Source organism: Sander lucioperca, chromosome 24 (assembly GCF_008315115.2).
Source record: "Sander lucioperca isolate FBNREF2018 chromosome 24, SLUC_FBN_1.2, whole genome shotgun sequence".
NCBI classification, from domain to species: Eukaryota; Metazoa; Chordata; class Actinopteri; order Perciformes; family Percidae; genus Sander; species Sander lucioperca.
In genome coordinates, this window is record NC_050196.1 from 8,368,284 (window position 1) to 8,384,923 (window position 16,640).

Genomic DNA, 16,640 nt, shown 5'->3' on the forward strand with positions numbered 1-16,640 from the left:
AGCATTGAGAACTTTGTAAGTGTACCGACAGTTCATTGAACGAAGAGCTGCGGGCAGGGGCGTAGCACAAAATTCTGGGCCCTGTAGAAAGGCATTTTCTATGGGCCCCTCCCATGGATGTATTAAGAGAAGGCCCCTCCCCGCATCCACAGCTATTCATTCTAGCATCTTTTTGGGCCCTCCTCACATGAGGGCCCTGGGTACTCAGTTCCCCTTTTCCCCCCAGTCCAACACCCCTGGCTGCGGGAGCTCCGTGAAAGGAGAGAGAGAGAGAGAGAGAGAGAGAGAGAGAGAGAGAGAGAGAGAGAGAGAGAGAGAGAGAGAGAGAGAGAGAGAGAGAGAGAGAGAGAGAGAGAGAGAGAGAGAGAGAGAGAGAGAGAGAGAGAGAGAGAGAGAGAGAGAGAGAGAGAGAGAGAGAGAGAGAGAGAGAGAGAGAGAGAGAGAGAGAGAGAGAGAGAGAGAGAGAGAGATATGCATGCCGCAACAGAGCCTCGTACTTCGGGAAATCAGTCATGACTTACAGCTGGCGATGCCAACTAAAATCAAAAGCAATTTGCAAAATATATCTGAAATAATCGCACCGATGTAAAACATAACTTGTCTAGTTTACTTACTCAGTGGATAACTGTCCATCTTGTCCCTCCGGTCTGGGTCGCCATCTCCAATTTATTTTCGGGACATGGTTTTCGGGACATCCCTGTTCATCAGAGAGGGGGAATCTTCAGACTGTACAAAACACTGTGTCTCTTGGGTGTTGCAACTCAACAGGTCTCACTCCGTGCAACACAGATACTCCTGTTCGGTGGACATAGCTTCACAGTGTCTGCAGGTACACCACCAGTTTCCCCAAGCCTTCCTCTGATTTGGTCCTTCCCCTACTATTTATTTATTATCCTAGTTGTGCACAACATATTATCTTGTGCAAAACAAGAATAGACAGGTACAGGTACGGATTTACCTACAGTATGTACCTTTGGAGCCTAATAATTACAGTAAACCAATTATTATCATCTCCAGGAGCCTGGTTGACTGAAACGTTTTTACAGCAGAATGAGAATAAACCCAAAGTTATATTATTTAGTCCAAAACATAAAACCTATCTGCTTTATTTTGTCTTGTCAAGTAGTTTTAATCAGGCAGTCCTGCATTATTTCCTGACTCTTAACAATTTTCTGTGTTTGACCTGGAGAAAGTTAACAGGCTCTGTCTATTGACTCTCTATTGATTGATATTCTTTCTAACTTCACCTTAAAAAAAAGCACTTACTTGTTGGCTTTTAACTGTGCCAAATATGTTCTTCTTAAGCCTTACTGTAAGTAATCTGCTGTTTGTGACATACATACTGTATGTTTGGATTTTGTTTTTGAATAAAATGTTATTAGCAACAAATGATCTCATTCAATTCAATTTTATTTATAGTATGAAATAACAAGAGTTATCTCAAGACACTTTACAGATAGAGTAGGTCTAGACCACACTATAATTTACAAAGACCCAACAATTCCAGTAATTCCCCCATGAGCAAGCATTTAGTGCGACAGTGGCGAGGAAAAACTCCCTTAACCAAGGCATTGTCCCCTGTTTCTTTCCCATTGCCAAATAATCCTGTTATTTCCTTCCTCCTGTCACCAATATCTTCTTCCTCCATTTCTGGCCCCACATCTTTAAAACAAAGTCAAATGCATAAATTTCCAAGCATCTATGCAGTGGTGAGAGGGATTGAAATTATACTACGGATATTGATTTTTTTTTAAATACATATTTTAATTTTTGTTGTTGTTTGCAGGTCAATGAATTATCTATTAGCAAATTAAAAAAACTAATACAATACAATATGAACTGATGTTTGTTGTTTGTAGTTCAATGTATTATATATTAGCAAATTAAAAAAACTAATCCAATACAATATGAACTGATTTTTGTTTTTGAATGACATTCTATAGTTCCACCCCGAACTATAGAAAACGGGCGTGGCGTGAGCGGCCGCAAGCCGCAGCTGGACCATATTGAATGTGGGGGACAAATAGAAAAAGTTTTTAAGTCTGTATTGACCCATTGTGTCCACTAGATAGCGCTGTAGTTTCATGTACACAGAGCTAATCAGTTGAAATTCGGGATCCGTTATCAAACCTAATCTGATTTTCATTTCAGCATTGGATTGTATGTCAAGAGATGATCAGATTTCTGTATATAGTATGTATGATTTCAACCTTTTCAGTAAAGTGTTATATATTCCATTATCAGATAAGACAATTATCCAGCACCCAAACCCCTTTTTAAAAACGCAATGGATTATCTGAAAATATGAGTAATGATAGTGATAACACACATCCTACAGGGATAACACACATCGTATACATCAGATAAATCCAGGAAGATCATCCTCAACCCCTTTAAGATTTCAGCCAGATTAATACATTAAATATATAGCACTATTTCCTGATCTGTAATGGCAAAAATAATTCTCTAAAGGGCCAGAAGATGGCGGTATAGGTCCACGTTTTCGCCAGTAGGTCAGTATGTTGGCATTTGAGTTGAAATCACATATGCTGTGTTAACACTGTCTCATAGTTCACACAGTCTTGACACTTATTACTTCATCCTTTCTTTCGTCTCACTAAAATGATCTTCTAATGAACACAAACGTGTAATGAAAGAGTTTGCATGAAAGAGATGAATTAGCATTTTCAAAAAATAGTTTTTATGTGCATGTTTTCCTTTTAAAATGAATGAAAATGCACCAAACTTTGCAGAATGGTCAAGTCTCACCTGACTTTATAAAAGTTCTGTTAAAAAAAGAAGAAGGGGGAAATGGTTGTCCGAATGGTTTAACTCTAATGAATTCTGAACAAATTCTAAAATCCCTTTTCCCCATCATGGCTGCTGTGTTGCGGCTATAATCCACTTATTGCTTCTCTGTAAAGAACTCATTAAAGTCTGTGAAGATTCAGGTAGATTGAATGCCATTCTTACAACTGCAACTGTTGTTGCTACTACTACAACAACAACAAGAAGTTGGCTACAAGTATAACTGCTGCTGCAACAACTACTACTACAACTACTACTACTACTACTACTAGTGTATTCTGACTCTGTATATTATCACATTATTGTTTGCCTGCAGCTTTGTCTGCTTTCTTACAGTAAACAAGTCTTGAGTGAAAAAGAGATTTCAAGTGTAGGCCCTAGCGTAGAAAATGCATTATAGCTGAGGTAGCTGGCAGTGACTGGTTTGAAATTCAAGTCTGTTAGTCCATTAAAGCCAGATATAGGGCCAACAATTCAAGACCTGGTTAATGATTGATAGGGGAGTAGGGCGTAGTAAGATAAGACTGTGTCCGGTGACCGGTGTGCGAGGAACAGATGCTACCTTGTTGAGACAACATAGAGCAGTAGGTTACACATTTGATTCCTCCCTGCAACACGCACACCAACACCCACACCCACACCCACACCCACACACACACACACACACACATTTTAAAATAGGATAGTCATGTAGCCTATCACAGCAGATGACCCATAAAGTTTTAACCTTTGACCCCGAGGTTACTTCTCACCTCTTCTGGCTGAGCGATGAACTTTGCCTTGCCCAGTGGGTCTGTGTAAATACACCACAGGACTGCAACTGACAACAGGCATGTGTCCGCGTCCGCCTTGTTAAAAGGGCAGCAAAAATTTTAAATTTTTGGAGTTAAATTTGGGAGTTAGATAAGAAGATGAGCAGTCAATTAGCTTAGCTTAGCATAGAACTGGAAATAGTGGCAAACAGCTAGCCAGGCTCTTTCTAACGGTAGCAAACTCTGCAGACTAGCACGCTAAAACTCACAAATTAACATGGTATATGTTGTTTGTTCGGTCCATACAAAAAAACTAAATGTAAAATCAACAATTTGCAGTTTTATGGGAGATAATGTGACAGGCTACAAGCAACCTACAGAGAAGTTCCAGTCGTTTCCAGTCTTTACACTAGGCTAAACTGACTGGTTAGGTTACTGCCTCCGAGTCCAGGTAGGCTACATATTTGTTTATTAAACTGGAGATGTGGAGATGGATTGAGAGGCCAAGAAAATAGTAAAAGACATTCAAATGTATTTTGATCTTAAACCACTATAACAGACAGTAACCAAGTAATTTAAACTCATATCCAGAGGGATCCATCATATCCGATGTGGTCCACACTGACTGGACAATATCTGACGTGTAATTAAGACTTAAATATCTGCACAATAACCTTGTGACATAAGACTGATATGGGACTATCTCTCTCTTTCTTTTTCTCTCTCTCCACCTGGGACCTCCCTGCTTCCCTCCACTCCTCCTCCAGCCCGTCACCTAACTTCCGGCCACTGTCTCCCCCCCCTATCAGCCTCTCTTTCCCTCTCTATCAATCTCGCCTTCATTCCCGTGCACACGTTAAACCGGTTTAGTGTCCGTGTGTGAACCATGAAAACACTCCTGTCAGGACTCCGTTTTTTACTGGACTAGGAATCAAGCGTGTGCATCCGTTTTGCTTTGCGGCTTCGCCTGGTGTGCGGTGCGGACTGACTGCTCACATCTATAGAGTTGGATAGGATTGACCGACAGCGGCGGGAGAGGACTGGTGTTACCCCACACACAGGACAAAGAAGACGGGGGGGAATTAAGAGAAAAAGATAAGAGTGGAAGAAGAGAGGAATGAAAATGGATAGCTGTCTCTTCACACTCGTCTTTGGTCTTTCAATGCTCGGTAAGAAACGTTTCTTTGCTTGACTGTTGATAGCTAATTAACTCAGATTCGTGTCGGCATTCGCCAGCGAGCAGAACCCAATGTTAAACTCTGTTGAAAAATCTGTCGATTTCACGTTTACTTGTTTATCGGCAACCATACATGTCATGTTAAAGACCAATTAAAGCATTTTCCGCATCTTTCACATCCACTAGCCAGTCCGGCATATATATCCAAATCATCAAGCGGCACTTAATTGCTATTCATTTTAAACCTTTTCAAGTGGTTCACACTGCAAGCTGCTGACATCTAGTACTGTTTGATAGAAGAACTTAAGCAGTGCAACAAGCAAACAGATTCAACAAAGTTGAAACTTAAGTGAAAAAAATAATTGTTGTTTGGTGTATTTGATCATGCCGAATGGAAGAGTGAATCTAAGACATTGACGAAAATCCGTAACATATGTTGTCAGAGATGTCTGCATGCGACGACAAGCAAAAATATCAAAATGGCATTTTGTTAAACGGGGTTTGGCACGATAGCCTCTCCCTGTGAGTGATCTGGATAGATCCCACTGTCTCACTGTGTCGAAACTGCTGTACAATTGTGTTTAGCTAATGTAATGAATTATGTTCGATGGGTGACTAATTATTCACCAAGTTTCAGGTTAATTAAAACACCAGCACACGAGGACGAAGACATGGCGAAATACCTTTTCCTTTTCCCATTTAACTAACAGTCTAACTAACAGTCGGTGTGTGACAGTTCTGTTGTGGATAGAGAAAATATAGTGAGTAATTAATACTTAAACTAAAATAAACACCTTTTTTAACGGAATTAGTCCCAATTTCTCAATCCTGTTCAGCCTCTCATTTTCCAAGAACTTCCATTAAGACCAATTGAGGTGAGATTGAACATGAGGTGACCAGTTTTGACATTGTCCCATTAGTCTGCTTGGAAGTCCAACTGTGCGTGCCATCATGATTAGCCTTATTATTTGCCTTGTGTCCATACCAGAGTCAGTCAAACCAGGCTGACTAATTATCTGACTGGGTTGAACCCAGTGCTTAGTCATTAGGCTGGCTTTCACAACAGGGACAAACCAGGGCTTGTTTATTGGCCCACCTCAGGGCCAAACAAGGCTATACAGGACTTGGCTTAATTTAGTGCAGTACTGTAAGATGATCAAATGTCACCTGAGTGTGTGTGTGTGTGTGGACGCTGCAGATGGGAAAGTGAAGATGTTGCTAACCTGCTCTCTGATCTGAGTTATCTGCTGTCACCATTTTGGATTTTTCAACCATTTAAAATCTGATATTTGAGGTACAAACAGTAATGGCCTAATACATACGGATCATTTCGTCTGTGTAGATTATGTATCAAGGTTAAATAATTCTTATATTTAATCTTTAAATGACACAAACTATTAGAGCTGATTATATGAACTAGAGTCTGGAAACCAATATTTTCACTGGCTCCAATATCTCCCTCTTTACTTATTGTCATGTTTCAACACATAATAGACTGGAACAAGCAAGTGGTGACCACCATGGCTGACCCATGATGGGTCAAGATATCTCAGTTGAGCAAACACAGCCCGATCACACCTCCTTTTTAAAGGAATAGTTTCCACTACTTGCCGAGAAGTAGGATTTTATACAGATTAAACAAACAAGATATGACATGTTAGTGAGCTTTAGAGATGCTGGTAGGCAGAATTTGTTACCTTTTAGACAGAGCCAGGCTAGCAGTTTCCCCTTGTTTCCAGTCTGTATGCTAAGCCAAGCTGGCGCTCCACACAAGCCCACCCATGCCACCATGCCCCCCCCCTCCCCCTTAGATTCTTGACTTGATTATTAAACTTTCTGGGTCTCTTCAGGCTCTACTGGCTGTGCAGTATTCCTTCCAGGAGAGACAGGCAGGCTTTAAGGCGGAGTTTAAAAACCATACATTTCAGCACCTGGCCAAGAAAAACACACACACACACACACACACACACACACACACACACACACACACACACACACACACACACACACACACACACACACACACACACACACACACACAGGGATACTGTGTATGATGGTCATTTTGTGATATGGCACAGCAGACATCTTATTGTACCATTGATGCAGAGGAAACGACTGTGGGGTTGAATGAATGACTTATCACACATATTTGCTTGAGGTACGATAACAACCCCTATGATAGAATTGGAGTTGTCATACTTGTTTGATGTCATTTAGCTTTGTGGCTGCACACCCCTCCGAGACTGGAATCCACTAGTCAGTGGTGTATCTGATATGAAGTTAAAGATGATCTCAACCATAGACCATTCCTGACAGTAGATAGTGTAAACAGGAACTAAAATGTACAGTAGGTTTTATGTGGTATGTATTTCATTGTGACTTGTTACTTACTAAAGCAGAAAAAGCAGCAGCAGAAGACGCAACAGCAGTAAAAGCGCATGCTCAGCATGCTCACACACATAACACCAGGCCAACTGCCAAAAACTCAAAGTATTGATGGGCCATACAAGCACAGGGCCTGTTTTATGAAGCACTTTCTTTTTAAACCGAAGCTGATCCTGGTACAGATTTTTGTGAAAAGGACTAAGGAAGAAGACATTTGATTTTCTACAAAACCCCTTCTTTTTCTGCAGACAGTTTTTATGTAAACAGTAATACAAGACCCAAATGAAATGCTGTATAACCTGACCAACCATTTGCTGCCAATTTTCTCTCTTTCTTTCAATTTAATACTTTTGCGATTATGAAACCAAAATAATGCTTTCTTTGATATTTGAACAATATCATTTTTTTCTTCTTTTATTAAAAGGAAAAGTACCTGGAGTTTGTTTACAACCTGTCTGATCGTCTGACTGCTCGTGTTCCTTGACTTGTTGGATCTATTTTTAGAGATGTTGCAGTGCTGCCAGTGTGCTCAGCAATTACTTGAGTACCTTATGAAGCTGATCTGGCCATGACATGTCAGAAACATGGAAGTTTCTTGGTCAATGTCTTTATAAAAGTCAGTGTTTCCTCTATCAGTTAAATGATGCCAATTGAATGGTTGATTTGTAGAATCTCGATACCCCTAATCAGGAGAGAAAAAGTTGGTGCAGCTATAGTTAGTTAGTTAGTTAGTTATGTTTTATTTCTGTGTCATGCCAAACATTTTGGCCCATCCCACATGGGATTACAAGACACCACAAATTTACTTATTTAACAAACATCTTCCTGTAGCATACACAAATCATTTGGAGAAATACATGAATACAAATATATACATATACACACATATACACATACATATATGTATACACACACACACACACACACACACACACACACACACACACACAAACAACAATTTCTCATCTACAATTCATCTCGATAAAGAGCTTTTTTCCTCTTCTCCCAAGCTTTATCTAGATAATTGGCTAATTTATACGTTTCATAATTATGTGAACAGCCATCTCAGTCTTTGGGCATCATCCATATTTACCAAGTCAATCTCTGCTTTTATCCTACGAAACAAAAAATCACGCCGTTCACAATAAAAAGGACAATAGAAAACAAAATGGAACTCATTTTCTATATCATTCAAACAACACATGGGACAGATCCGTTTTTCCTCTTCTACATTAACATATCGTCCTGTTTCAATAGTCAGTATAGTAGTGTTCTTTTAACCGATAGATCTGATGGCCACAGCTAGAGCCCAAAGTTGTCCTTTACCAAAAGGATACAGATGTCTCAAATGTTAAATATCTCAACACAAGCACCCGCCGTACAAGAAGTTTGCCTTAATGAAATGGTCTAATACTGGAAAAATGATTTAAATCAGAAAGAATCTGAGCAAACATTTGATGCCAGCTTTTAGTACTTGAGAGTTTTCTATACGTACGGGGTGGTAAACATTTCTGTTCATCATTTTCTCTACGGTGAACATTGTGTTGGGCAACCTGCAAAGAAACAGATGTGTTCAGCTGTAGTTTATTAGCAAACCCAGCAGCATGTAGCATCTCCGCTTCACCTTTTAACTGATGTGAGTGCAGACGGCAGGGTCAGATCTGGAGTGTGGAGGCCTTCAGCCAGATTCCACCAACCAGGAAGCAAAGTGTCAGTAAACTGAGCAAGTCTACTGAGCCCAGTCAGACTCTGCTGTGTTGTTACATGCTTCACTCAGCTGGAATGTCAGAGTTCTACACTCAAATTTGACCGAGGAGGAATGTAAACCAGGTGGTTTGATCCAAGCAAACCTTGGAATGGAACTAATTAGCAATAAAAATATGATAAACAATGGAAACCAAATAAGAGAATCATATATATATATATATATATATATATATATATATATATATATATATATATATATATATATAGAATCTCTCAATCTTTCGCTGTTGGTTTCTGCTTTTGGGAAATCTGCTGGAGTGCTGACTAACATAACCTGTGGTTGGTGTTCTTGCCAAACGCAATGATGATGTGGGCAAGCGTGTGTTTGTGTGCAGAAATGCATGTACGCGGAGACAATTCATGTTTTAGCATCGTCATTAATACCGATCGTCTCTACACAAGTTGCAACAAGCCGTGTGTGTGCGTGTGTGTGTGTGTGTGTGTGTGTACTTTATAGGTCTTGGCTTATCTATGTGATTTACAGTCCGGCACTGTGAGCAAGAGAGTGGCAGACAAGGCACGGCATCGATCGACAGCCACGACGTGTGTGTGTGTGTGTGTGAGACGTCATTTAGGATACTGCTGTGTTGCTGCTTTAGTACAGAAAGTCCTTTTAGTCTGTTATTAGTCATCAGGCTTATGGCTTGCTTCTAATACATACACTGTTTTCCTTAATAACAGATATATTTAAATGCAGCCAACTCATTCTATGAATTATATTTCTGTTAGACTGATCAGTTCCACATATGGGTGTGGATGTAATCACTGTGTTGAGCATTCATTTGTCTAGAAGTACGTTTGGTCTGTTAAATGACAATGAAAATGTTGATCAGTTTTCCAAAGCCCAAGATAATGTCCTCAAATGTCTTGTTTTGTCCCCAACTCAAAGATATTCAGTTTACTGTCATGGAGGAGTGAAGAAACTAGAAAATATTCACATTTAAGAAGTTGGAATAGCATGATTTTTATTTTCATAAAAAAATTCTCAAATCGATTATCAAAATAATTGGCGATTAATTTAATATCTGTCAACTAATCGATTAATCGTTGCAGCTCTGCTAAAACTGTTAGTAAGGCTGAGCAAGTTTATCGATTCTGCGATATAAATCGATATTTTTTTTCCCCAAGAAAGTATCGATTTTTAAGCCGCGAGTATCGATACATAAGTCCCATTCAAATCCCCCGTGTTTACCCCCGTTCACGTTGCAGGAAGAGCGATTTGGTCAGCCAGCCGCTAGTGTCGCTGTAGAGCAAGTTACGCGTAGTAACTTTACACAGACGCCGACGTCTACGGGCGCTGACACACAGAGCCGATTATCGGCCTTCGGACCGTCTGGCGAGGTCAGTGACTCGAGTCTGTTCAGTGTGTTCCGTGCCGTTGTCTGTCCGAGGAGCCGTCGGCCTTCATTTTGGCTGATTTGACATGCTCAGTCGGAGACAGGGCAGTCGGGACTCAGCCGGAAATGGCGAGCGGATGTCAAAATCTGACGAAAATCTTTTAAACTAACCTTTGTCGATCTGAAATGAAAGCAGATTCAGCGACTGCATGGCCTATTTCTCGCTTAAAATGTTTTCAGAAATACGTTTCGGTGAACTATTTTAGTACAATATGACACATGTACGCTCAAGTTGGCGTTTCTTCGGTGTGTTCTGAGGAGAAGCCATGGTACTATGTTTATTTACCTGGTGGCTAGACTGGCTACCTCATATGTTCAGTGTCAAGCTAAAAAAGCTGTCAAAGAAACTGTTCAGAACAGGCCACTTGCTGCACTTTTTAACTCTCCATTGTTAATTGCAATACTGCACTTTATTTACTTTTCAAAGGCTTGTAAGCTTTCAATAAATGGAACTAATTTTCTCAACACATCTTTGATTAATTTTGTCCAGCATTTGCAAGCTGTAGACTCTCTGTCCAGTCAGAGACATATATTGTGTAATTGATGTTCTTAGTTTTCAGTTCAATTAATTAAATCCAAGTAAATGGAACACTCACAAGATGTCACCAAAATCGCTGTCCCCTTTAAATCTTTCAGAAAATGATGTAAGTGTATCGAATTATATTGAATCGTATTGTTGGCTGAATATCGTGATATATATTATATCGTGAGCTGAATATCGTGTATCGTATCGTATCGTATCGTGAGATTAGTGTATCGCTACAGCCCTAACTGTTAGCTACATTTAATAGAAAGTTATTTTCTTGTATATTGTTATTAATATTCTCTCCCATCCCTGAAGGTGGGTGCTTGGCCCGGGTGGTGACGGTGTCTCCTGGTCCATTAATCCGGGTGGAGGGTCAAACGGTGTCCATCAGATGTGATGTTAATGAATATAGCGGACCTAGTGAGCAGGTGAGTGTCTTTCACACCCGGGTGCATGTGATCTTTCTGACAGACAGATCACAGGTTTAAAGGATAAGGCTGGGGATTTTTGTATAATATATATTTTGTCCTCGGAAATACCAGAAACATCAATATGTAAGTCCGTCTCTCATGTCTGTGGCTCTTACCTCCAAGAAGATATTTAGATATTTAGATCATATATATAGAAGAAAGCTTGTAGCATTACAAATCTTAATTCATCCTCTGGAGAGCGTGAATGTCCTCTTGGTAAAATTCATGGCGATCTGCCCATGAGATTTTGAGATTTGTTAAGAATGAATGGGAATTTTAAACCAGATGAGATCACCAAAAACATAGAGATCCATTTACTGAGATGAGTTACAATCCTGTTCCTCCTTTAAGGTCATAGACGACATGGCAATCATTACTACCCCACTCTGTCTCTGCAGGATTTCGACTGGATGATGTCCAAGGAGGCGAACGGGAAGAAGATGAATATCATTTCCACCATTGATGCCGGCTACTCCGACCCGTCGATCAGCAAGCGCGTTGCGTCTGGCGACATCTCCGTGGCGCGTCTCAAGGACAACGAGGTGGAGCTGAAGATAGCAGAGGTGAAGTCAACAGACGCCGGCTTCTACTGGTGTCAAACCCCGAGCACCGACTCCGTCGCCAGTGGCAACTACGATGCTAAGGTCCAACTCACTGGTATGAGAGAGAGAGAGAGATTAAGATGCAACTGAGACTCTGTGTTTGATGATCTAAATTCTGTTTCAGAAGCAAAAGTGTGTGTGTGTAACAGCTATCCCCATGACTTACTAATGCTCTACTGACCATGTATATATCCTCCCTCGCACATACACTCCCACTGGTTTTAGACAATTACTGCCTTATAATTTGGCTTTCACACAGACACCATGCACACCCCAACACACTAGTAGTGGGGAGCAGATGTCAGGTGGGAGTACTTGGCTTGTGTCAAATAAGGGCCAGGGAGAGAGAGAGGTTTGGACAGTGAAACACAAGAGGCTGAGAGAAGAAATACAAATATCATATGACATATAATAAAAGCTACCCACAGGGACACATGTTAAATTATGTGGTTTTTAGTGTTAGACAGTCTGTTATGAGTGGAAACCTTATTAACAGTTAATAGTTGGTATAATTTTCCTGATGTGCACGCCTTACAAACTATGGTAATTTAACCATAGAAATTAGAGCCAAGCACCAGACACGGAGCAAAAATCAGATACAGTCAGATGAATTGTCCACTCTTTTATTAGTTATGCGATTTGAGGAAATCTGAGCCAGACCTTGACATCCACCAGATGTGACATTTACATACAAGCGTGTTGCCCTAAGCATACGATTTCATCACCATCCATCAAGTCACCTGTGAAATGATAACCAAGATATTACATCTTACTGCCTCTACCTGAGTAGAAAATGCTTGCTGACATTAAATCTGATATTATATTCAGCACCATAATGGGAGCAGCTGCTAAAGACCAGCACAGCAGGGAGGGAGATATAATGATATCATCTGCATACAGAGCATGAATGATAATAAGATTCATCAAAAACACAACCTGTTTTACAAGAATTTAACTGTCAGGACAAGTCACCCATTTACAAGTCAAACAAGTAGGGAGATAATATAGCACCCTGCCTAACCCCACTACTGATATGAGAAAAATCAGATACAGCACTTCCTCAGCCAACCCTGTCTCATAAAAATAACGTGCCGGTATATGCACTTTTTTAGGAGACGGCCTTTTCTAATCTGCATGGTCTGATAAGCATACCACTACACCAGAGAGCTATCACTTTTCAACTTCCTGGTTTGCAAGTTAACCCATTAAAGTACTCTCATGTTGTATAACAAAGTGGCATAAAAATGTAAAATTAACATTGGTGCAGTTTTTTTAAAGGGATACTTCACCGATTAGGATTAAGCTTTGTATCAGTAGAACTCGGTAGTATTTTCGAATGACCGTGCTTCCCTCCCTCATGTCCCCCTGATACGAGAGATAGCTGTATTGTGTGTCTGGAAAAAAACCTCTGATGATGCAAAAATCGTCATTTTGCGTCATCAGAGCATTTTGTTTTAGCTGTAGTCTCTAGCATCTGGCCAAAAAAGCCTCTGATGACGCAAAATGACGATTTTTGAATCATCAGAGGTTTTTTTCCAGACACACAATACAGCTACATCTCACGTATCAGGGGGACATGACCGGCTTCTACTGATACAAAGCTTAATGCTAATCGGTGAAGTATTCCTTTAATTAACAACCCATACAAATTTCAATTTCGAACCACAACATATAAGCCTTTTAGACAGGTTCCTTTTACTAAGGCCAGTACCTGGTACCTGCTCGACTTGCCTCAAATCTATTTGCCTTTTTTGGCCTGGTACTAGCTAACAGGTACTTTTTTTTTCAGTATCACCTCCGTCGAAGTTCCAAGCGAGCTGAGGCGATACCAAAAGGTGACGTGAAAACCTGCAGACTACTGATTGGTCGGAGAGAATCATCACTAATCACTGCGTCATCATTGCTAGCGACAGACGGGGGTGTCCTGAACAAATCCGCCATTTTTAAATAGCTTAGCCAGCGGTGTTTTTTTTTTGCTGCCTCCAGCTTCTTTTGAAACAAAATTTGTCTTCTGGCCGAGAATCAAAAACAACACACCTTCGACGTTCTATGCGTGTGTCGCGTTAGGTCACGGCCGTTTCCTGCGGCTCGCTATGACGACCAGCCACGCTCGCCTCACGCGTGAGGTGGTACGAAATCTGCAATGGAAAATGGAGGTCGAGCCGAGCAGAGCTGGTACTAACAGTGGGTAAGCGCCATTAGTGAATGGGGTCATAACATATTGGGAGTATTTGTATTCAAATCGCATAATATTGAACTAAATTTCCTATATTTCTGAGTTAATCTTAGAGCTCCACTGCAGTAGTTGGATCTTACTTCAAAGACTAATATTTCAAAATGTTGCCACTACTCCAGGTATTTGACCTTAGACTAATTTATTCACTGAATGCAGAAGGCAAGTCTCTCGCTCTGTTCAAGGGTCAGTTTGAAATACACGTATCTATGTGCTACCGTCCAGAAACAATCCTTTAGTTACTTTAGAATGGTCGACAGACCTCGCAGTGTACAGTTTTGAATTTGGACTATTTTCTGACACAGAAACAGAGGGAAAGAGAAACCCGTATTCAGCATTTTCCTTTGAATTTAATTGAGTTTTTTTGCTCTGTTATCAAGTCAGTAATTACACACATATTTTGGCGACTCTATTGGTTCAAAGCCACTGTTAACCCAAATACTCCACTTTAAAAAAAAAAAAAAAAGACAATTCCTTGTTTTTTTTTGTTGTTTTTTTTATGAATCATGAGGGGGTTTAAGGATCATTTTTAAGCTATGAATTTAGCAAATTGTGAGAGATGGAGTAACAAAGAGGGATTGTCTGACAGCAGGTTAGTTAGCTCCATAATGCATCATCATGTTCAGCTGCTCTCTGCTTCCCAGCACTGCTCCCCAGACACCTTGTTAAATTTAGACCTGAATTAACTAGGCAGCACTGTTTATGCGCGACAGAGATCGTGTCGTGTATATGTAGAGCATATGTATTAGCGAATTAGTGTGTTTCATAGTGTACGAAGGGGAGCGTGTTTGTGTGTGTGAAGGAGACAGTCGTTAACAGAGATGATGAGTTAGATTTGTTACTGGAGGGTCTATACCAGTCGAGACTTGTACACACGCACACACACACACACACACACACACACACATACACGCACACACTGCTTCCATTGCCCCACTGAGGCTGTTTGGTTATATAAGAAACAAGTGAAGTACAGGACGCTGAAGATTTGAAAACTCTTCTCAGGCTAATTTTAATTGATAGAGCAAAACGCAGATTATTCGTACTGCCTTCGTTATCTGCCATAGACGCTCGCATCACTCCAGCACAGCAGCAGTGCTGTATACTCTTTAACTTGCACTAAGATTAGTGGTGTCCAGTACTGTCCTGTTATGTCCACACTTCATTAGCTTTAGCTTTGTAGAAAGATGATGCCGCTGTTCTTTTAACCTGCCTACACATCTCTGATTGGCCAACTGTTTCTGTAACTGGCAGAACCCGCAGTCAATAGAAAATCCTTTCCAGGGACAGTTATGTGTCAGTGCCCAGCCCTCACAGCTGGCCCCATGATGCTTTCTTTTGTCTTCAGAATCTGAGCCACAGTCAGAACCTTCCTTTTTTTCCACCTCCTCTGTCAGATCTTTCAAGGCTTTCTTCAGCTTTGGAACCCAAAAGTGAGGTGGAGCTGCTGTTTTAGGTCAACCCTCAGTTGATGGATAAAGGGAGTGAAAACAGAGCGATACGGGGTTCAAAAGGTTACATGACAAAATGCTTCTGAACATGGATAAAGTGCTGGTCATGGTTGAAGAATTTCAGCTGATTTCCTGCCAAATCTGACCTGGTGGCTCACACATTCCTGTCGTGCTGTAAAACCACATGAGTCAAAGTTAATTACACAAAGTACAAGTTATCAATGTGGTGTGGCTCTGTTTAGGAATCTCCCATCCTGTCCATGCAAACAATTAATGACAGTCAAACCTGCTGCAACAGTTGCTTATTCTCTTGTTGTCTTACATTAGGAGTACCAATGTCTCAAAATCAATATCAGTAGTTTATTAATGGGGGAATGGCATTTTCAATAAAAATTATCGTGCACTACGAGCATTCTAGGTAAAGACACTGGTCAATTTATCCAGTATTAAGTTTTATTTACCATCTAAAGTGGAGAGGAACAGTTTCTTTTCTTCTTTCTGTACTCTTAAAGATTGGTCTTTCCCACAGGGCGTCAATGTGCCTTGAATGTAATTCCCATAATGCACAGCTTCGTATTCTTCATTCCCAGCCATCTGCCACTTCTTGGATTAATTTGTAACACGACTACAGTTTAGCTTCCAAAAATGATTATTCACCATTAGCATCCCATAAGTGTTTTGCGATGAAACTTGAAAGTGTTGATTTTGTGTTTATAAGTAGATTATTAAAGTCAGTATAGCATATTTGGACATAACCCTTAGCCCATGCACATAAATTCCTTTTATTTGGTAGCATTTTGTGTTTTCATATGCAAAAGATCAAAATAAGTCAGTGGTGATGATAAAACAGAGCCTGTTATTGTGTTAAGCAATCATCCAGCCTGCCACTCAGTTTTATTATTGACCCCCCCCCCCCTATGTCTTCACTGCAGACATGCCATTCATTGAAGTATCTGTCTGTTCCTTCACTCTCCCTGTTGTGAAGAGCATTTGTATTGCTGTTGTTGTTGTGGGGGCATTTGTCCTGCTCCCATCAGGATATCCAGCAGTGACAAGTTCCCCATGTTTT

General features: G+C 40.5%; 1 protein-coding gene across 1 annotated transcript in view; it reads left to right on the plus strand.

Moving 5' to 3' along the window:
• The first annotated feature begins 4,351 nt into the window (after positions 1-4,351).
• The window catches only part of si:ch211-132g1.7 (prostaglandin F2 receptor negative regulator), a 57,336-nt gene continuing 45,047 nt past the window's right edge, over positions 4,352-16,640 (plus strand). Inside the window, exons 1-3 of the mRNA XM_031292133.2 lie at positions 4,352-4,729; positions 11,131-11,243; positions 11,684-11,942. Of these exons, the coding sequence (XP_031147993.1) occupies positions 4,678-4,729; positions 11,131-11,243; positions 11,684-11,942 (424 nt within the window). The 5' untranslated portion in view covers positions 4,352-4,677. The remainder of the gene's footprint in view (positions 4,730-11,130; positions 11,244-11,683; positions 11,943-16,640) is intronic.